The 18,152-nt window shown below is 54.6% G+C and overlaps 1 protein-coding gene across 3 annotated transcripts in view; it reads left to right on the top strand.

Moving 5' to 3' along the window:
- The first annotated feature begins 728 nt into the window (after positions 1 to 728).
- Positions 729 to 18,152, top strand: part of CORO2B (coronin 2B) — a 146,989-nt gene continuing 129,565 nt past the window's right edge. Inside the window, exon 1 of one of the 3 annotated variants that reach the window (XM_032623970.1) lies at positions 729 to 754. Coding sequence is in view for 1 of the 3 variants with exons in the window: in XM_032623968.1 (XP_032479859.1) it covers positions 1,912 to 1,926 (15 nt within the window). In the remaining 2 variants the exon portion in view is untranslated. Of the gene's footprint in view, positions 755 to 1,546; positions 1,927 to 7,358; positions 7,403 to 18,152 lie in introns of those variants that run through there. The other 2 variants (XM_032623968.1, XM_032623971.1) reach the window with 2 other exon arrangements.

The following is an 18,152-nucleotide window of genomic DNA, read 5'->3' as shown; positions in this document are numbered from 1 at the left end:
AGCATGAGGTCCAACATGGGAACACAACTAGGAAGCGTCCGCACAAAGGAGATGCCTGAGGCTTGCGACAACATCTGCTACCCAAGAGATCGAGTAAGTCATTCAAGCTCCTCATGGGTGAAAACAGGACTACTAGCTGACCATCCACCTCCCAAGACAAGTGTGAAGCTCAAATAAGGCAGCAGGTATGAGTGGCCCTGGAATTCACAGATCCAAAGCACAGTGCTGTGCTGGACTGAAAAAGACCCTGTTCAAGTCTTGGGTCTGTCACTGTGTCATCTGGGGGAGGTCCTCGCCCCTCTCTTTGTTCACCCATCAGCAAACTGACAATGGTCATTCCTTCCTCATACTGTTGCACTAATTTAGGATTACAGGAGAAAATGTAAATAAAAGTAGCATGACGATCCACAAAGAGCTCTACAGCTGCTGATTATTATTGTTGTTGCTCTAAACAGTGGGGTCCTTGAAGGGAGCCATCCGATCTGCTCTCTGTTCTTCCGGCACCTTCCACAGGTCAGGTGTGCGCACCACAGCGACCACGTCGTCTAGTTAATTGAATCGCATGATCATCAGCAGGAGGAATCCAGCACTTCCGGGCGTGGAGGGAGATTGTGATGCGTAGCCGATCCCTCCGCTCCATCTCCGCTAACCCCGCCCCTCCGCAGTCTCAGCGGTTCAGGATCTCCCGAAACCGGTTCTGCTCGGGTACTCAGCTGGAGGACTCGTTTCAGAAGACTTGCGGGGACACTTTCAGGTGATTGTCCCTCAAGTCCCTGAAGCATTTCCAGGATATGGTGTGACCCAGGTCAGGATTAGTTCGCCACAGAGGACGCACCTGTGTTCCCCCAAAGCCGCGCCGCACCCAGGGGTCGTACAGACACACTTGGGGCAGGGCCCGTCCTCTCTCTAGAACGTAGCTTTTATCACAGGGGGTTCGGTACAGAGCTTGCGGCGACAAGGAAAGAGCGGGCTCCTGGAGAAACGCCCGCTTGGCTGCGTGCCGTTGTCTAAGTCACTTTCCACCCTGCCCCTCAGTTTCCTCCTCTGTAAAACTGGCTACGAGCCCCTCTGGGCCACCGCCTCGCTGCGGGAATGAGACTCAGACCAGTGCTGGCGCCTCCCATCCCACGCCCCTCGGGTCGAGGTCTGCGCTAGGCAGGGGTGCGGGCCGAGCTCCGCGCGGGCGGTGCCACGCCCCTCGCCGCCAGCAGCGCGGCACTCCTGGCCGACTTTGCGAACCTCCAGGGGGCGAGCCCGGCGCTCTTCTCAGCCCAGGAGGCGCCTCGGCCGTCTAGGGTGTGACTTCACCAGCGTCCCGGGGCCAACAGGGCACCGAGAGCCCGGGTCGCTGCCCACCCCCCACCCAGCAGGTGCCAGGACCCAGCCTTGCCCAGCCGCGTAGCGGCCGTGGGCCTGAAGGGGTTAAGGCCGCGGGCCTGGGCGCCGGCCCCCGGCTTCGCCAGCAGCGGTGCCCAGCGGCCGGCGACCGAGCCCCGAGGCGCGGGGCACGGCGGCGGGCGGGCGTGCGCTTCCTCCTCCTTCTCCTTCCGCCTCCTCCTTTGTAGCGAGTTCCCGGCCCCTCTTCCTCCCCCCCGCCCCCCAGCCCGGGCCCTCTCCCTCGCTCCCTTTCTTCCTGCCTCGCCTTCCTGCGGCGAAGGAGGCTCATCTATTATAAATGCACATTCGGGGCTGACATCAGCGACGAGCGGCGGGCGAGCGCCGACGAGCGGTCCCTGCGCGCTGCCCGCCCGAAGTGCTGCCCCCCAGGCTCGGCTGAGCCTCCCGCGGGGCGCGGGAAGCGCTCGAGCCGCGCCGGACCCCCTTCCCGCCGCCTCCCGGGGCCCGCCGCCGACCCCGGCCGCCGCCCCCGCACGCCGCGCCCGCACCCCCGCACCGCCCCGGAGTTTCTGCATGACTGTCACAAAGGTAAGCACCCCTCGTCCGCCGCGCCCGGCACCGGCAGGCGCTTGCAGCCCCAGGCCTGGGTTGCGGGGAGCGCGGGGGTGTGGGCGTGGGGAGGGGGCAGTGGTGTCGGGAAGGTGCTGCGTGCGCTTCTCTTGCTCCCCCAGTCGCCCGAGTCGCTCCGGCCCCCCGAGGACCGCGGAGGGAAGGGGGAGGATGCCGCTTTGGCAGCCGCCTTGGTTTGGACAGGATCCCTCGCACCGGCTCAACCCCAGGACTGCATTTTTAACCCTTGTTTAGGATGCTGCATTTTTAACCCCTGGAGAGCAGTGTGGGGCAGCTCCGTGGGGTCCCCGTTGGTGCGGGCCGCGGGGAGCGTCGCTGGCAGGGACTGGAGCTGGGCAGTGGGTGTGGGAGTGGGCTTGCCGCCCTGAGGAGGCTAGCCGAGGTGAAAGCCCACCCCACCTGCCGGCTTCTGCCGCCCATCCCAGGAACTCTGGCCCCACTCCAAAGGCAGCCTGTGGAGAAGGTTCTCCCCAGTCCTGGGAGTTGCTACCCGGCATGGGAAAGGTTCTGCCGTGGCCGGCTGGAAGATATGGGGAGGGACTGTGGCGAGGAAGGCAGCAGCGCACAGTGGCAGCTCCCATGTTGGAGGAGAGTTCTTGGACCTTGTCATAGGTGCCCAGGTTTACTGGAGAGACTGGGCGCTTCCCTGCTGTGGGGAAGAAAGAGTTAAGTGGGAAGCAGACCTGGATAGTGGAAAGTGTCCGGGGTTTAGGAGACCTGAGTTCACTCTCCATCACTATCCCAAATCCCCTGGGTGACCTTGGCTGGGCCCTTCTGCTTTGGCCCTCAGTTTCCTCCTGTGGAATGTGAGGATTAGGATGATAATATGGACCCTGGGGGTGGTGACGGGCAGTTGAAGAACCAATAAAATCAAGGGTGTGATTGTGACACTTTTCAGACAGCTCTGTCAGGGTAAGGAGATCACAGCCTGGGCTTGGCCTTGGGTTTGTGGAGCCACGTACCCAAGGCCAGACTCCACCAGCTGCCCCGCTGGCTCTCGGAATTGGAGAGGTGGAGGCCAAAGTGGGAAGGGCAGCTTGTTTGTGGTCAGAGCAGTGGGCCAGGTGGTGGGTCAACCATGGAAGTGATGGGAGCGGTGATTGTGGTTCCATCTGATAAGCCAGGGGCTACCCATGCCCCCCTGAGATCTGCCATAAGACAGCGTGTTCATTCAGGGTCTTTGGGCTCAATTCCGAAATCAGGACTTGGAAGCATTGTGGGAAGATGAACTTGGGGGCTGAGGGGCTACCTTAGCTCTGGCTACTACTGGCAGGGCTGCTGTGACCCACAGGGTGCAGGATGCTTAGTGATTTGAAGTGATACAAACGCTGTTTGTCTGGGAAGGATTATTGTCATTAAGGTTATTAATGTCAAAGACGTAAGCAGGTTGGAGTAGAAGAGTAATGGATGGGCCTGGATGAGATAAAGGATGTGAGATTTGTAATAACAGCACCGAGATTTGACTAGATGCCTCCCCTGTGTCTCTTTAAGTATGTGAGCTCAGGCAGCCTTCCTTCCCAGGAGGCCTGCAAGGAAGGTGTGTTCAGGCCCCTTTAACAGAGGAAGAAGCTGAGGCTCAGAGAGGTAAAGTAACTTGCCTGAGGTCACACAGTGAGTAAGCGGCAGAGCTGGGGTTTGCCCTCAGGTCTATCGCGATCTATGGCCTGTGATCTTTCCATTGCCCTGCACCTTGGAGACTGGGTGATTCCAGTGGTAGAGGGGCACTGCTTGGAGGCCTGGGCCCTGGGGTGGGGAGTCCATGAAGGTGAGTACCTGTCTGTTAAACCCATTGGCAGGCCTGGCCTCTTGGTATCCAGTGATTATTCACTAATGTACCCCCTTCCACCCCATCCCCCTCCAAATCCCTCTGTCTCTCTCTTCCTGTTCTAACCAATGTGGTATCAGTTTAAGCCAGCTCAGAGGATTAAATAAAACCCCCACCTTAACCCTGTCTTCTCTTCCTTTGCCAGCCCTTCACAGACTAGTGGGGAGGGCTGGAGGAGCAAGAGGGCTACGGGGGAGGGGCCTGGGGGCAGGCCTAAAAGCCTAAAAGCCTGCTGGTAAAGGCTCCTCTCTGAGTTTGAGAAGAAACCATAGTGCTCTGGGAGTCTGAAGGCTTTGCCTGTAGTCCTAAATCAGCCACTAACAGGCTGTGTGACCTTGGACCAGTCACTTCCATCTCTAGGCCTCTGTTTTCCCATCTGTGAAATGCGAGAATTGGTTCCACCTTCTTCGGGGCTTTGGGACAGCTTCAACTCTGGCAAGGAAGTCAGCTCTGATGGAGACCAGGAAGCTCTTTTTTCTCTGGAATTGGTCTGGTTACAAGAAGAACCCTAACAGGAGTCTGGGAGGTGGGATCACTGCTTAGTGGGGTGGTAGGCTGGGGAGGGAATGGATTAGAGGGTGAGGCCCTGGCTCTTGCTGCCTCTAGGCAGAGTCACCCGTTTTGGGCAAGCCCCAGCTTCCTGCCCCTTGGACCCTTGCTCTGAGCCTTTGTGTCAGACCTCCCGCAGGGCAGATCCTCAGGGCCAGGGTTAGGTGTGGATTGTATTGTAGGAGACAATCTTGTTAGCTCAGAGAGCCTGGGAAGTGGAGAAGAGGAAACCAGATGGTCAGTTGCTGGATCCTCAGTAGCACTTCCTTGGGGCAGAGGGGCTCTGTTTTCCGTTTGCCACCCTCCCTCTCATACATACACCTAGCCCCCTTCATTGTGGGGTACAGCTGGTGAGGCTGCATATAAAACCTGGGGGTTTTCTGGAGGGGCTCCTGCCCTAACACCATGCAGATTTTGAATTGTGACCGTCTAGCCTGATGACATTTTTCCTGGTTATGATGTTTTAAACTCTATTTTATTGTGTATATTTTAGTAAGCTGCCTTAGTTTCTTTATATAATGAGGAGGAGAAGAAAGGAAGAAAAACTAGAGAGGAGAGGGAAGGACCAGATGCAGCTTCCCAGCCTGCAGATATCCACAGGAGGTCAAGGCCCAGCCTCCTCCCAGTTTTGGTCCAGTGTCCTTCCATAGGGCAAGTCAAGGGTGAGGGAGTGAAGGCGGCCCTCCCAGTAACAAGATGATCTTATTCCAGATGATTTTATTCTTCAAATCCTTGTGCCTGATTTTTATAATTTTTCTGTCTCTATTCCATTTCAGTCATATACCTGACTTAGCACTTAGCAGTGCTTCTCTGTGTCTAAATAGCTGTTTCTAAATTGCATTCACCTGGAAAAACAGAACAAACTATATTAGAAATGTGTGTAGAGTACTAGTCAATAGGCTATAAGAAAAGCCTGTGAGCTGTAACGTAGGCCTTACCACCACCTTTTCGCTGCTCAGGGGTCCTTTGGAGCGATTTTTGTCTGTGATGTGACCAGAGATGTGGCTTCTAGGTAAGCAAGGTGGTGGCTTCTAGTGACTGGGTAGCCTTGTTCCCAGGTGTGCCTTGTTAAGTTAGGTGCTGCTGAGCTCAGTGCTTTCCAAGTTCCCCAGGCTAGCTCAGGGGGCCAGGGGACCAAGAACAAAGTACCCCGGGCAGCAGGAATGCCTGCTGCACCTAGGAAGGACTTAGGAGAAGGAACGTGGGCAAAGAGAGGACACTGGATGCCAGCATCCCCCTCTAAGCAGTCGATTCCAGGTCCACAAGCAGTATCGTCAGCCGCGCCCTGGCCCTTCTTTCTGCAGGTCAGCCTTCCTCTCCTGCCCCTGTTCCAGCAGAGCTCAGCTCGCTGGTGGGAGCCCCTGGCTCCTGCTGAATGTGATAGGACGGTGTTGTCCTGCCCAGGTAGCTAATAACAGTTAATTGTTTGGCAAAGATCACATGTCTCTAGGGCCCCTGTGGAGCGGCTTATAGAAGAACAGAATGTTCAAGCAGTTGAATCATCCAATTCTCTCCCCTGACAAATGAGGGAACTTAGGCTCAGGGAACAGAACTGTGATTTGCCTAAAGCCGCTCAAGCAAGTTTGAGGCTGGAGGGGCTGGAACCTGGGTCCTCCTGACTCCTGATCAGTGCTCTTTCCGCCTGGCTGCCCGGTGAGGGGGGACTTCAGGAAGCCGGAGCAGGGCAGGTGTTTTTTGCCCCCCTGCGTCGCCCCAAGCCTGGACTGCTAGTGTCTGGGTTTCCCTCTCCCTTTTTTGGGTCCGGGTGTGAGGGAGCCCAGGGTCAGGATAGGGAAGGGGGTTACAAGCCCTTCTGCTTCAACTCTGGACCCAGATGCCGTCTACCTAGGATGCCTGGACCCCAGATATCCACATTCTCAGCAACCTTTTTCCTGTCTGGCTCTTACTGCGAGAAGAGATGAGAGAACCTCATTAAAAAGGCTGAGAGGTACCAGCACAGACCAGCTCCCAGACACTTAGGGGCAGGTTGGGAATTCTGCCTCCTGTACACTCCATGCACTCACCATACCTCCTCCTTCCTCGCGAGGCTTTTTTCCAGATCGCTAGCATCCTCATGCAGAAGGTATCTAGCTAACATTCACTCATTCGTTCAAGCCAGCACCCTCTGAGCTCCCGCTCTGGGCCGGGCCCTGTGTTAGGCATTAGGGTCACGAATGCATAGCCACAGCCCCTGCTGTCCAGGCCCTTTGAGGGGATGGATGTGGAAGGAGGTATCTCAGCGTCCTGGGTTAGGAGTGTCAAGGTCCAGTGGACACAAGCTGGGAGAGGCTGGTCTTGGCTGCATGCTATATAGTGCTTAGTAAATACAGGCCCTTTCCTTCTTTGCTGTCTCTCCCTCACTCTCCAGAAAAGCCCCTGGTGATTACTCCCTTCCTCAGTGTGCCCCGGAGGCCCTGTGTTCTTTTGGCTGGGGTGGATTGTTGCCACCTTGGCATCTATGGCAGCACCTAGTAGGCATCTGGGAAGGGTTGTGAGGCTCCCAGGGCCCCAGAATCACCCCACAGCCAGCCAAGCCTGTGGAGTCAGCACCAGACATGGGCTCGGCCAGTTTGAGTGTACGGACACTGCCTGGACCAATGGCCTGGCAGCATCAGACCCTGGCAGCTCCAGCGATGGAGTGAGTTTTTCCACTTCTCTCCCGGGTTGGCCAGCCTGGAGCAGGACATGGCCTCAGCTGCCGCCGGCTCCCTGGCACCGGGGCAGCCCAGATTCTGATTTGGATAGCTGGCCACAGAATTTGTCTGGTGTCCAGGAGATGAGGGAATGTGCAAATTCCCTCTGTGCCCAGCCCCTTCTCCTTCCCTCTTCTGATCAGCTTGTTCTGTTCGCTTCCTTTCCCTGCCCCTGTACCCCACAGGTTCGGGGCCCCAGCCCCGAGCTGCCTGCAGCCTGGGAAGCTCCAGAGCAGCTGGCTGAGAGCAGGCCCTGCCAGGGAAGGACAGATGCAAATCCGGTGGCTTCCACATGAAAAGAAGCTGTTTAGAATGAGCCTCTCCTTTGTGGGCCTGGAGTGTGGGACCAGCTGCGAAGGAGGCACAAGTAGGGTGGGAGGTGAGGGGGGGACTGGGGGTGGAACTGCCACTCACCCTTCCTCTCTCCCTCCCCCCGGCCCCCCCCCCCCCCCGCAGAGGCCCCTGGAGGGACTTGGTAATTGGTTTCTGGCTGGCACCCTCCTTCCAATTAATTAACACAGCGATGGGAGGCGCCCAGGTTTGCTCACGACTGTCCTGTTTACGGAACACAAACATGGGTTACTGCAGTGAATCCCTATGCCCGTCCCATGGTGGGGAGGGTTCCCCCTATTTACGGATGAATAAACAGAGTCTCTGAGTAGAGGGATGACCACACCCTAGTCACAGAGCTAATGTGGGTCAGAGCCGGGATGCACACCCAGATCTTCTGACTTTGAGCCAGAACCTTCTCAATCTGATCACGTAATGGTCCACATTCTGTGAAGATGAGAATAACAGTTATTAAGCAGGCATTGGGCGGGCATGATTGCATTTACTCTGTTCACCATGAAAGTGATTCTATTATTGGATGATCCCATTTTCCAGAGGACAAAACTGAGGCTCAGTGAGAGTAGGTGATTTGCTCAAGGTTGCAGGTTTAGCGGGTGGGGGAGCAGGGATCTATACCTGGGCTGTCTGACTCCAGAGCACACATGCCTCTGAACTCCAGGCCTCTCCTGCTGGGGCTCTGTCATATTCTGCAGCCCCTACCCCCAAAGCGTAGGGCTCCTGTCTGTGTGTCTGTGGCCCTGCCGTGGAGGTGTATGCGCCTTGAGAGTGACACTCGTGGGTGTATCGTGCTTAGACTTCCTGTGGCCTTTGCTGGAGCTGGGAACAATGTGAATGACTGGGGGAATGGTGCTGGGTAAGGAAGACATCCTGCACGTGGTATCCGGCATTAGATAAGGCTGCTTATAGGTAGGGCGGCCAGCACAGCAGCAGAACAAGGTGGGGCAGAGGCAGGGCCTTCTTCATTGCCGCGAAGCTAGCTTTGTCTAGGGAACGCAGGTCTGTGGACCAGGCCTGCAAGCCCTTACCAGAAGCAGCCTTCTCTTGAGATGACCCTCGATTCCCAGGGGGTGCCTAAGAATGCCAGCTTTCGAGTCAGACAGGATGGCACTGTATCATTTACTTGCAGTGTGTTCTTGGGCAGGTTGCCTAACCTCTCTGAACATCTGTTTCCCCATCCTTTAATTGGGATCGATAATAGTAGTACTTAAAAGGATGATTGTAAAGATTAAATGAGCTGATCTGTGTGAAGCACTTACCACACGCCTGGCAGTTAGGGTTAGCTATTAACACCGGGAAGACAGAAAATTAAACAAGTGCTGACAGTGAGTGTCCTGGGGGTTATGAAATGAGCAGTACAGGGACCTCTGGGAATAATAGCAGGGGGCCTGACCTAATAAGGGGGCTCAGAAGTGACTGTTAGCTGAATCATGAAGGTTGAGTAGGAGGTGGCAGGTGGAATGGGGGGAGCTGAGGAGAGGATAACAGGCAGAGGGAACAGGGCAGAATGAGCAGACGTCTGGAGTCAAAAACAGCTCTCCAGGATCACTTCCTGCATGCCAGGCATTGGTGAGGGCTAAGCCCAGGTATTGGCTCATTTCATCATCAGAGAGACTTCATGGCGTAGATTACAGCTGTTTCCGCTTTACAGATGAGGAATCAGGCACAGAGAGGCCAAGGAAGCTGCAAGAGCTTGCCCAGTGAGGCAGAACAGAGATGGGTCCAGCCCTGGGCCGCCTGACTCTGGCACTCTTTCCTTCCTCCTCCCTGCAGCTGGAAGATGGCTTGTCACTGGGCCACTTCTTAAACTGACCTGAGGGGTGTGGAAGTGCCACATGCCGTTGCCCAGCCTTCTGCTGCCCTCCCAGGGTCTCCCCGGGCTGCGTAAGGGAGGGCAGGGGCCCTCCTGGCTCGCAAGCAGCTCTGGGGAGGGGTCATTTTTTTTTTTTTTTTTTCCCAAAAGGAAACTTTGCTCTGGCAGGAAAAATTTCTACCTTCCATTTTTACTGGGCCCAATTATGACTGATTTTGTTTTTTAAACCTTTCTGCTTATCTGGATTGGGCCTTGGTCTTTACAGTAAAACCATAGGGACAGATGCAGAATTTTTAATGTTGCAAGTCTGTTGGGTGTCTGCATTTTGGTTTCTGCCCTGCCCGAGCTCAGAGAAGGTGACATTTTTCACAGGCTTAAACTTACTGGCCCCTGAGTGAGACAGATGGTGACACTGTGGGAGGCTCTGGCTGCCCGCAGATGGGAATGTGGGGAGGCTCATTCTGGGTGGTGCTCACGCTAATCCCTGGGAAGAAGCCCCCACGCTCAGGGCTTAACTCTAGAGCCGTCTGAGGTCGTCTGGTCCAGCCCTCTGCCTTCGTGAACTCCACGCTTTCTAGGAATATGAGAATGACTCCTAATCGTAATAAATACTAATTTCTTAGTAGGCTGTTTGGAGCCTTTCACCAGGTGTTAAGTCCCTGCTTTCAAGGAGCTGACGGTGAAATAAACACAACAACAAACGTAGCTAACCCTTTGAGGGTGCTTAGTTTATGCCAGGCACATAAAAAGTGTTTCATATGTATTTACTCATTTAATCTTCCTGATTACCTCTGAGGTCTGTGCTATTATTGTTCCCATTTCCATAGGAGCAGAAACAGGCCCAGAGAGGGCAGTGAGGTAACTTACTAGGGTCTCAAAGCTGGGGAGGGCCTGAGCCTACCTCCCGGGCCTTCTGGCTTGCCATTCCATCAGGCTGGAATGACCCCAAAACATGGGACCAGAGCAGGGGGCCCGGAGGCAGAAGAGTCCAAGCCTTGCTCTTTGCCACTTTTTTCTTACCTTGTGACCCTGGGCTAGTCCCTCAACATCTCTGAGCCTCTGTTTTCTCATCTTTGAAAATGGAGTTAGGACTCAACCTTACTAGGGTGCTGTAATGTGTAAAGCGGTCGTAGATGTCACGGAAGGGGATGGTTATTGTCATGTCTAATTCGCGCTCCCTCCCGCCCCCCTCCCATCACCAGCGTTTCATGGCCTTCAGAGTTTGGCACTTCCATCCAATAGCTAACCCACTTTTCCTGCGCTGTAGTCCTGACTTCAGAATTGATTCATACTCTGTTGGTATGAAAAAGAGGAGTTCATCTCTTCCAAACAGCCTCTATCTGTTTTCTACTCCATCAGGCTAGTTGGGCGCAGATAAAAAGTTGTTTTTCCTCTCTTCCTATTCTATTTTGGCTGTTTTAATATGCTTGGGATAAATAATCTGGCAGTAAAAATTGGGCGTCCTGCTTTCATTTGAAAAGTGAGCCAAATAAAGCATCCCAACCCTTGATGTGTATCATCCTGGCTCCCTGCAAGCCCCGGCTCCCTGTGGAAGGCTGGGGAGGATGGGTCCCAGAGCACAGTCCTGCCTGGGTCTCTGGGCAGAGAGATCCCATCCTGTCCCCCGTGGCAAGGGACCTTGACCTTTGCTCCAGACGCGTCCTTATGCCTTTGGGGCTCAGACTTGCTTTTCCTTTAGGTTTATGGAAAGGAATATGCTCTAGTAGCTTGAAGCATTTACAGCGAACCGTTTAAACACCTTAAGTGTGATTTCAGAACTAACAGCTTTATGATCTGGGATCTGGCGGAATTTCTAAGACATGGAACAGCTGATGAAAAGAAAGGTGTTGGTGGATGGGGGACAAAACGATTTAATTCTTGAGGTTTTTTGTTTAACTTCCTAAAGATAATGCTGTTTCTGCCTGCCCTGCCGACCTCCGGGTGAAAGATCAGTTTGCAGGAATGCATGGGGAAATTTGGGAGTCCGGGAAATTTGGAATTCTGGGAAAGGGGATTTCTGTGTACCTGAGCAGCCATCTGATAACTTTTTATTATCACACATCTGTCCTCTAAAGCCCAGGGGTCTACCTTCCTGCCTTAATCATTATGATATCTGAGGACAAACTCAAGCTGTTACGCACTGAAGCTATTTCAGGGCCTGAGTTGTCCTGTTAAACTGGCCTTTTCAGGGTCTGCATCCGTGTTAATTTCTCTGTCCGGAGAACTCCTGTAGCACCCCGTCTCCACTACACCAGATACAAATAAAAGCCCAAGGTGTTATGTTGTTTGCTGATTGCTTTATGAACATGAACCTTGACTCCTTAATTACGAGCTTGCTGAGGCCAGAGATTACATCTGATTCTTTTTAGTACCTTTCATAGTGTTCATCAAAGGGCTATGCACGGTAGAAAAGGTGTGGTATAGACCATGGGGTACCTGGTGTAAAGGGGCGAGATTGGGCAGGATTTGAAACAAGCCTAGACTATTCCCTGGATGTTGCTGCTTGGGCTAAGTCCTTACTCCTAGAGATCTACAGACTGCTAGAACTGGAAGGGACTCTAAAGAGATGTAATGGGCTCCCTCGTTTTGTAGAGGAGAAAACTGAGGCCCCAGAAGGTTTACCCAAAGGGGCACCAGTGGCTGAGCAGGAACTGGGGCTCCCTCCTGCCTAGTGGCAGGTTTGGGTTGGATGAACTTCAGTTTAGTGGGTTTTTCTAGGCTTCTACTAGAAATCAGGCCAAGGACTGATTCAGAAGTGGGGGTGGGAGAAAGTTCCAGAAAGTAGACTTTCAGAACTCAGTCTAGCTGGCAGTGGGCACCCAAATGAAGAGGACTGGCTCCCCAAGTGACCAGCCAGGAGCAGCCTGCCCCAGGGCCTGGTCAGGCCGTGGCAAAGGCAGAAGGAACGACTTCTGAGGCTCTTTCTGCTCGGCCGTGGGGCTGTGATTACCCAGATCTGGTGGCCCATGTGTCCTACATGCCAGGCGGCCACCTTGGCCTCCACAGGCGGCCGTGAACCTCACTCTCCCTCCTGGAAGCCGGCCCACCTGGCACGCAGAGCTGCAGGCAATCTTTCCCTCCTTTGTTTCTCTGAAACCATTAGAAGGGCCTCTGGGTTGGGAGTCTGGGTTGCTAAGAGCTTTCCTCTGGCCAGGCCTTATCACTGGCTTGAGAAGTCTCCAGACAAAGTTTTCCCTGGAACTCTGGCTTGGAGGGATGGAGGGAGGGAGGAAGGGAGAGTGGGCGGAGGGAAGGAGAGGGGGGCTCAGGAGCCACAAACAAAGCCGCGCCTCTGCAGGCCCCGGGAGGACCGGAGTGCTGGGGGGTGGCCGTGGGAGCTGCAAGCTCTGTGGGCCTTTGCTTTAGAAAAGCAGCAGGAACCACACTGCTCTGCTGAGCCTGCCCCCACCACCGGCCAGTGCACATCCATTATCGCACGGTCCCCCGCACTCTGCTGTCATTCCCACCTTACAGGTGGGGAGACTGAGCCTCCGAGAGGGCAGCACTCACCCTGGCGCACACAGTGGGGAAGGGTGAGCTGGGACCTGAGCTTGGTACGTCTGATTACATAGCCCCACGGACATGCAGAAACTTAGCAGCGCCCTGGCCTGGCAGTGGACGGCTGATCTTGCCGTGTGGTTGCTTTTTAAAGAATACCCTCCCAGTCACCATGCCCAGAAGCCACTATAGAATTCAGTTCCTTGGGGCCTTCTAGATGTTATTAAAATATAAATTCCCCTGGGAGGGATGATGCCTTAGCTTGCTGATAGCAAGCCCCTAAGCAATGAGACTCAGGAGAGGCTCCTGAGGGGGAAGGTGAGACAGGAGGGGAGAGCTGTTTTGCCCAGGGAACGGACGTGGAGAGGATGACCAGCCTTGTTCTGCGCACCTCTGCACCCTGGCCGCCCTGCTCCCTGACCACCGACCACCCTCCCCACCCCTCACCCTCACGAAAATCAAATGAGGCCTTAGATTCATTCAGAAAACTTTTGCTGAGCACTTGTGTGCCAGGCCCAAAGCACGTGGCACTGAGCATGCAGGGATGAACCCAGGCTGCCCCCTCCTTGGGGGGGTGCAGTCTCGTGGAGGAGATGGTGGCTCAGAAGGACACACGGCCGCAGGGATATGGGGAAGGGAGGCCGGTAAGCGGGGGAGTGGAGATGTGAGCACAGAACTTTGAAGCCATGGGGACAGCGTGGGGGGCCAAGGACGCTTTCTGGAGGAAGAGATCTCATCTCAGCTGTCAAGGATGAGTAGGCAGAGGTGGGTGAAGGAAGGGGAAGGCATTCCAGGTAGAGGGCTGGCATAAACAAAGGCATGGAGGGAGAGAGGTCCATGCCAGGACCTCTCCCGGAATAAGCGCAGGTCTGGCTTATTCCGGGAGAGAGGCGAGTTGGATGTTGCTGGGTGGAAAGGGTAGGACGGCAAGTGACAAACAGGCTGGGAGGCAGGCAGGAGCTGGGGAGCCAGGGCTGCCCAACCAATAAGCGTGAACTTCACCCCTGGTGGTGCCAGGAGCCCCCAAGGGGTTTTAAGCAGAAGAGTGATGTGGTCTGACTTGCACTTTATTTTTTAATAAATTTATTTATTTATTTTATTCTACACTGGGTCTTCGTTGCTGCACGCGGGCTTTCTCTAGTTGTGGCGAGCAGGGGTACTCTTGGTTGCAGTGCGGTGGCTTCTCTTGTTGAGGAGCACGGGCTCTACGTGCATGAGCTTCAGTAGTTGTGGCACACGGGCTCAGTAGTTGTGGCACACGGGCTCAGTAGTTGTGGCTCACGGGCTCTAGAGCACAGGCTCAGTAGTTGTGGTGCACAGGCTTAGTTGCTCCGCGGCATGTGGGATCTTCCCGGACCAGGGCTCGAACCTGTGTCCCCTCCTTTGGCAGGCAGATTCTTAACCACTGCACCACCAGGGAAGCCCTGACTTGCACTTTAGATGGTCCACCCCAACCCATGTTGCCCTGGAGGCAGAGCGGCGAGTGAACATTGACAAAGCCCACGTATCATGAGGTAGGAGTGCGGGTTCCGGGCCCCCAGCCCAGATTTCCTGCTGGCGTCTTCCCATGCCTGGGTGAGCACAGCACGTGCCCCTCTCTCCCCCAAGGAGATACCCCTGGCTGGGACCACTGCACGGTGCTGGCCTTTCTCATCTGCCTCGGGCTGCCAGAAAGGTTGAATCTGGGCTTGAGAAGACAGGGTGCGGGGAGGGGGCAGAGAGGCCCTAAGTCTCCTTCTAGGAAGTCTTGCTTATGGCCTGGTGAGAAGACTCCTGGAATGGGATTTTGGAGCCCCCTGCTTAAACTCCAGCTCTGACACCGTGTGGCTGTGTGGTCTTGGGTTGATCCCCTCTGGTTGGGACTCAGTTTTCCCAACAAGCTTAGGATAGTATCACCTGGTTCGAGGCTGGGTGCAGGAGTGAGCTTACAGATGTGCTTATGCCCTGTTGCTGCCCAGCTCCCCTCCCCCAGCTCTCCCGGACCCTACAGCCAGAGTCTCCTTCTGAGCTGCGTCCTCCAGCGCGCGCACACACACACGCACACGCACACACACGTTCACTCCAGACTGCTGAGGGTTTATGAAACTTGGAGGTTGAGGACCAGAGTTCGAGTCCCAGCTCTGCCCCTGGCTTGCCCTGTGCCTTTGAGCCTTAAGTCGCTCAGCCTGTCTGAACCTTTGTGCCTGCCCCCTCCCATTTGGTGTAAACATCAGCCCTCCACACACAAGAAGGGAATTTTATGAGTCAGCCTCTTCCACATCTCTTTAATACACCCTCCCCTGTGCTGATTCTGCCCCCTTCAGCCAGAGTCCTTCTTTGATGAAAATTCTTTCCAGTTTTCAGTGGTGACCTGGTTGGGGGGTGGGGGTGTAGTATTCACTGGGATAGCGCACGAGAGAACCTTCTGGAATGACGGTGGTTAGGTGAATGTGTACATGCGTAAAAACTTTGCAAGCTGAACACTTAAGGCTTGTGCTCTATAGGCATGTCGGACCTATTTTAATATAGGAATATTAAAACATTGATGTTTGGTTTTATATAAAGGAATAATTATTCTATTTATCTATTAATAATAAATATTAATAATTGAATACATTTTTAATGGAAAAAAGATCCTTCTCAGCTTTCTGGTTCCAGCTCCATATGTCTCCATCCATTCATGTATTCATTCACTCTACAAATATTTGCTTGTGCCCCAGGCAGCCCAAGCTTGCAGAGGTGAAGGAGACGCAGATGCGTGCACTGTTTTGGGAGCTCAGAGGTGCAGAATCTTCAGTGGCTCCTCGTTGCCGTTAGCGGTGATTCTAATGCTGGCTGCAGACCACCTGGGGAGGTTTATATGCTTGTGCTCAGGGTCAGTGTCACAGGTGTGTGACCTGCGCGATGCTTGGTTTAGTACTCTGCTGACACTGTCTTGAAATTCTTCATAATTTTTGATCAAGCGGCCCTGCAGATTATGTAGTTGGTCCTCCCTGCACCCACCCCCACCCCCCAGAACAACAGAATCAGAATCTCTGGGAGGTAGGGCCTGGGCATCAAAATTTCCTCAGAGCTGAGTTTCCTTCTGGAGCAGCCCAGTCCAGACGCAGCCCTCATCCTCAGACACTCCGCTGAAACAAGAGCTAGAGCCTGGCTCTCTAGATGCTTGTAACTGAGTTGGAACGATAAGCCCTCACACATGAGAGTGTCACAGGAGCATTCCCCGGGGAGGCAGTGGTGGCAGCGAACCACGAAGGAGCTCAGGGGAGAGGCAGGATCACTGTGGGGTGGGATGGTCAAGGAAGGCTTCATGGAGGAGGTGGCACATGCACCATCCTGAGAAGGGCAAGAGAAAAGAAAGAGAGGAGAAAAGGCAAAGATAGAACAGCATTTAGGAGAGGGAAAGACTCGTGGGGGAAAGGGAGGAACCAGGCTAACTGGAGTGCGGAGTATGACTTGGGCAGGGAGAGATGTGGTTGGGAGGCTGGGGTGGGGCAAGGTTGGGAAGCCCAGGAGGTGACAGTCTGAGAAGTCAGAGTCCTGTCTGCAGTGGGGAGCCGCTGAATGTTCCGGGTCCAAGAATAATGTGCTCCATGAGCGTTTGAATGGATAAATAAGAGGATTGTTTGAGGAGGCTTGGGGGAACTGGCCCGATAAGTTGCCGAGGTCTCCAGCCAGACTGTGGTCCACCTGTTCTGGGAGGCTCTGCGCCCCCTTCCCCGTAGGCAGTGCCTGTCTGTGCGGAACCCCCTGTCCCCTGCCGTGTGCTCTTGGGCCGCAGCGACTGAAGTGTCCCCAAGAGCAACAGACTCTTGGCAGACCATGTTCTCCATTTCTAGGAATGGCAAGTGGTGAGGGGAGGGGCACTTCTGGTAAAACTGGGCTCTGCTCTTCTGCTCCCACAAGGTTCCCCAACCCAGGTGAGGAGCTGCTGTAGGAAAGTGGCTCTCTCTGCCGTCTTGTATTTCCCACGGCCTGGTGGACACTGCAGTGCCTGGGGAGGGGGCGGGGGTCCTGCCTGGGATAGAGGAGCCCTCCTTTCTGAGTGGCCAGCAGATCAAACACAGATCTGTTTGTTTCTTAGTCTCCTGAAATATTTATGCAGGAAGATGAGAAAGGAGCTCTGTTTATTGAATGCATCTTCCAGGAAAGAAGCCACGGGGAATGGGCTGCTTCCTGAGTCTGAGAGCCAGTGAGCAGAGATTTCTTTGGGTTTGAAGCCAGACAGAGCCTGTGTACTTGCAGAATAAAGGGGAGTAGGATTTCTGGAGGCGACAAAGCCCTCTCAACCTCCTGCCTCCAGCCCCAGGAAAGCCTTTCAGCACATGCTTTCCTGGTGACTCCAAATGACAATTGAAATCTCAGCCTAGTTTCTATTCTGGGCTTTGTTTCTAACATGCTCTGTGACCTTGGGCAAGTTGCTTAACCTCTCTGGGGTATCAGTCCAGTTCTGTTTGCCCCTTGATAGTGTTTGGAGAGTCAGATGAGCTGTGGAGTGGGTTTGCTCTGAAGCAGTGAAGGAGTAGGGAGGGATGTAGGGAGCATTGTACCATGCAAAAGTCCTAGCCATGCAGTGTTCAAGGCCAGAGAACTGACCAGGAGAAGGATTGAGTGGCCAGTGCCACTGGCAGCCTCAGCTGTGGCGTGTGGGGTCAAGCCAGAGGGGGTGCTCTGGGACCCAGGCCCACTCTGTGGCCCCTTCCCTCCTTCCTCCTTCAGCTGAACCCTGCTGTCCCATGTCCCTGAGAATGCTGGCCGGATTTCCTCCCAGGAAGGGGACGGGGGTGTCGGTTTCCATCCCTTGGGAGTTGGCAGGCAGCACTTCTCCCTGACAGTGGGATCAGCCTTGTATTCAGATGTGGAAGTCTGTGGCTCCATGCCCAAGCCTCATGGCCAACCTCAGATCATCTGCTGTCCACACTCAGGGAACCTGGATCCCTGCCCTCAGTTTGGCCCCTGGGGCTGGGCTTCTGTTCTCAGCTCCAGGGCTGGCTTGCTGTTCTGTCTCCTGTGGTGGACCTTGTAAGAGGTAACCGTTAATAACAGGTCTTAGCATTAGAACAGTCTGAATCTTAATACAAACTACCATCCACTAAGCACCTGTTCCATGCCAGGGACTGTGCGGCCTCGGGGGACACACAGAAGAGACCAATCTCCCTGACCTTTAAGGAAGTTGAATTCTGCCTGGGAGGCAGACACAGATACTGATGGAGTGATTGAAGTAGCACTGAACACAGGTCCTGAAGGCCACAGTTCTGTGCCCTGGGAGACTGGACAAGGCTTCCGAGGGGAGGTGGTATTTGTGTCTGACTTTGAAGGGTGAGTAGGATTTGGGAAAGGGTGGAGGAGGGAAGGCACAGATGAGTAGAGACAAGGGCAGGGTCACTCCTGAAATGTTCTGGAGCTTCCAGGTTGCCCGGGGAGGTCTGAGCATAGAGGGTCAGGAGCTGGGAAGGTGGGGAGTGCACTCGGGGAGTAG

This window comes from Phocoena sinus, chromosome 2, assembly GCF_008692025.1.
Source record: "Phocoena sinus isolate mPhoSin1 chromosome 2, mPhoSin1.pri, whole genome shotgun sequence".
NCBI classification, from domain to species: Eukaryota; Metazoa; Chordata; class Mammalia; order Artiodactyla; family Phocoenidae; genus Phocoena; species Phocoena sinus.
This window is presented reverse-complemented; position numbering and strand designations above follow the sequence as displayed.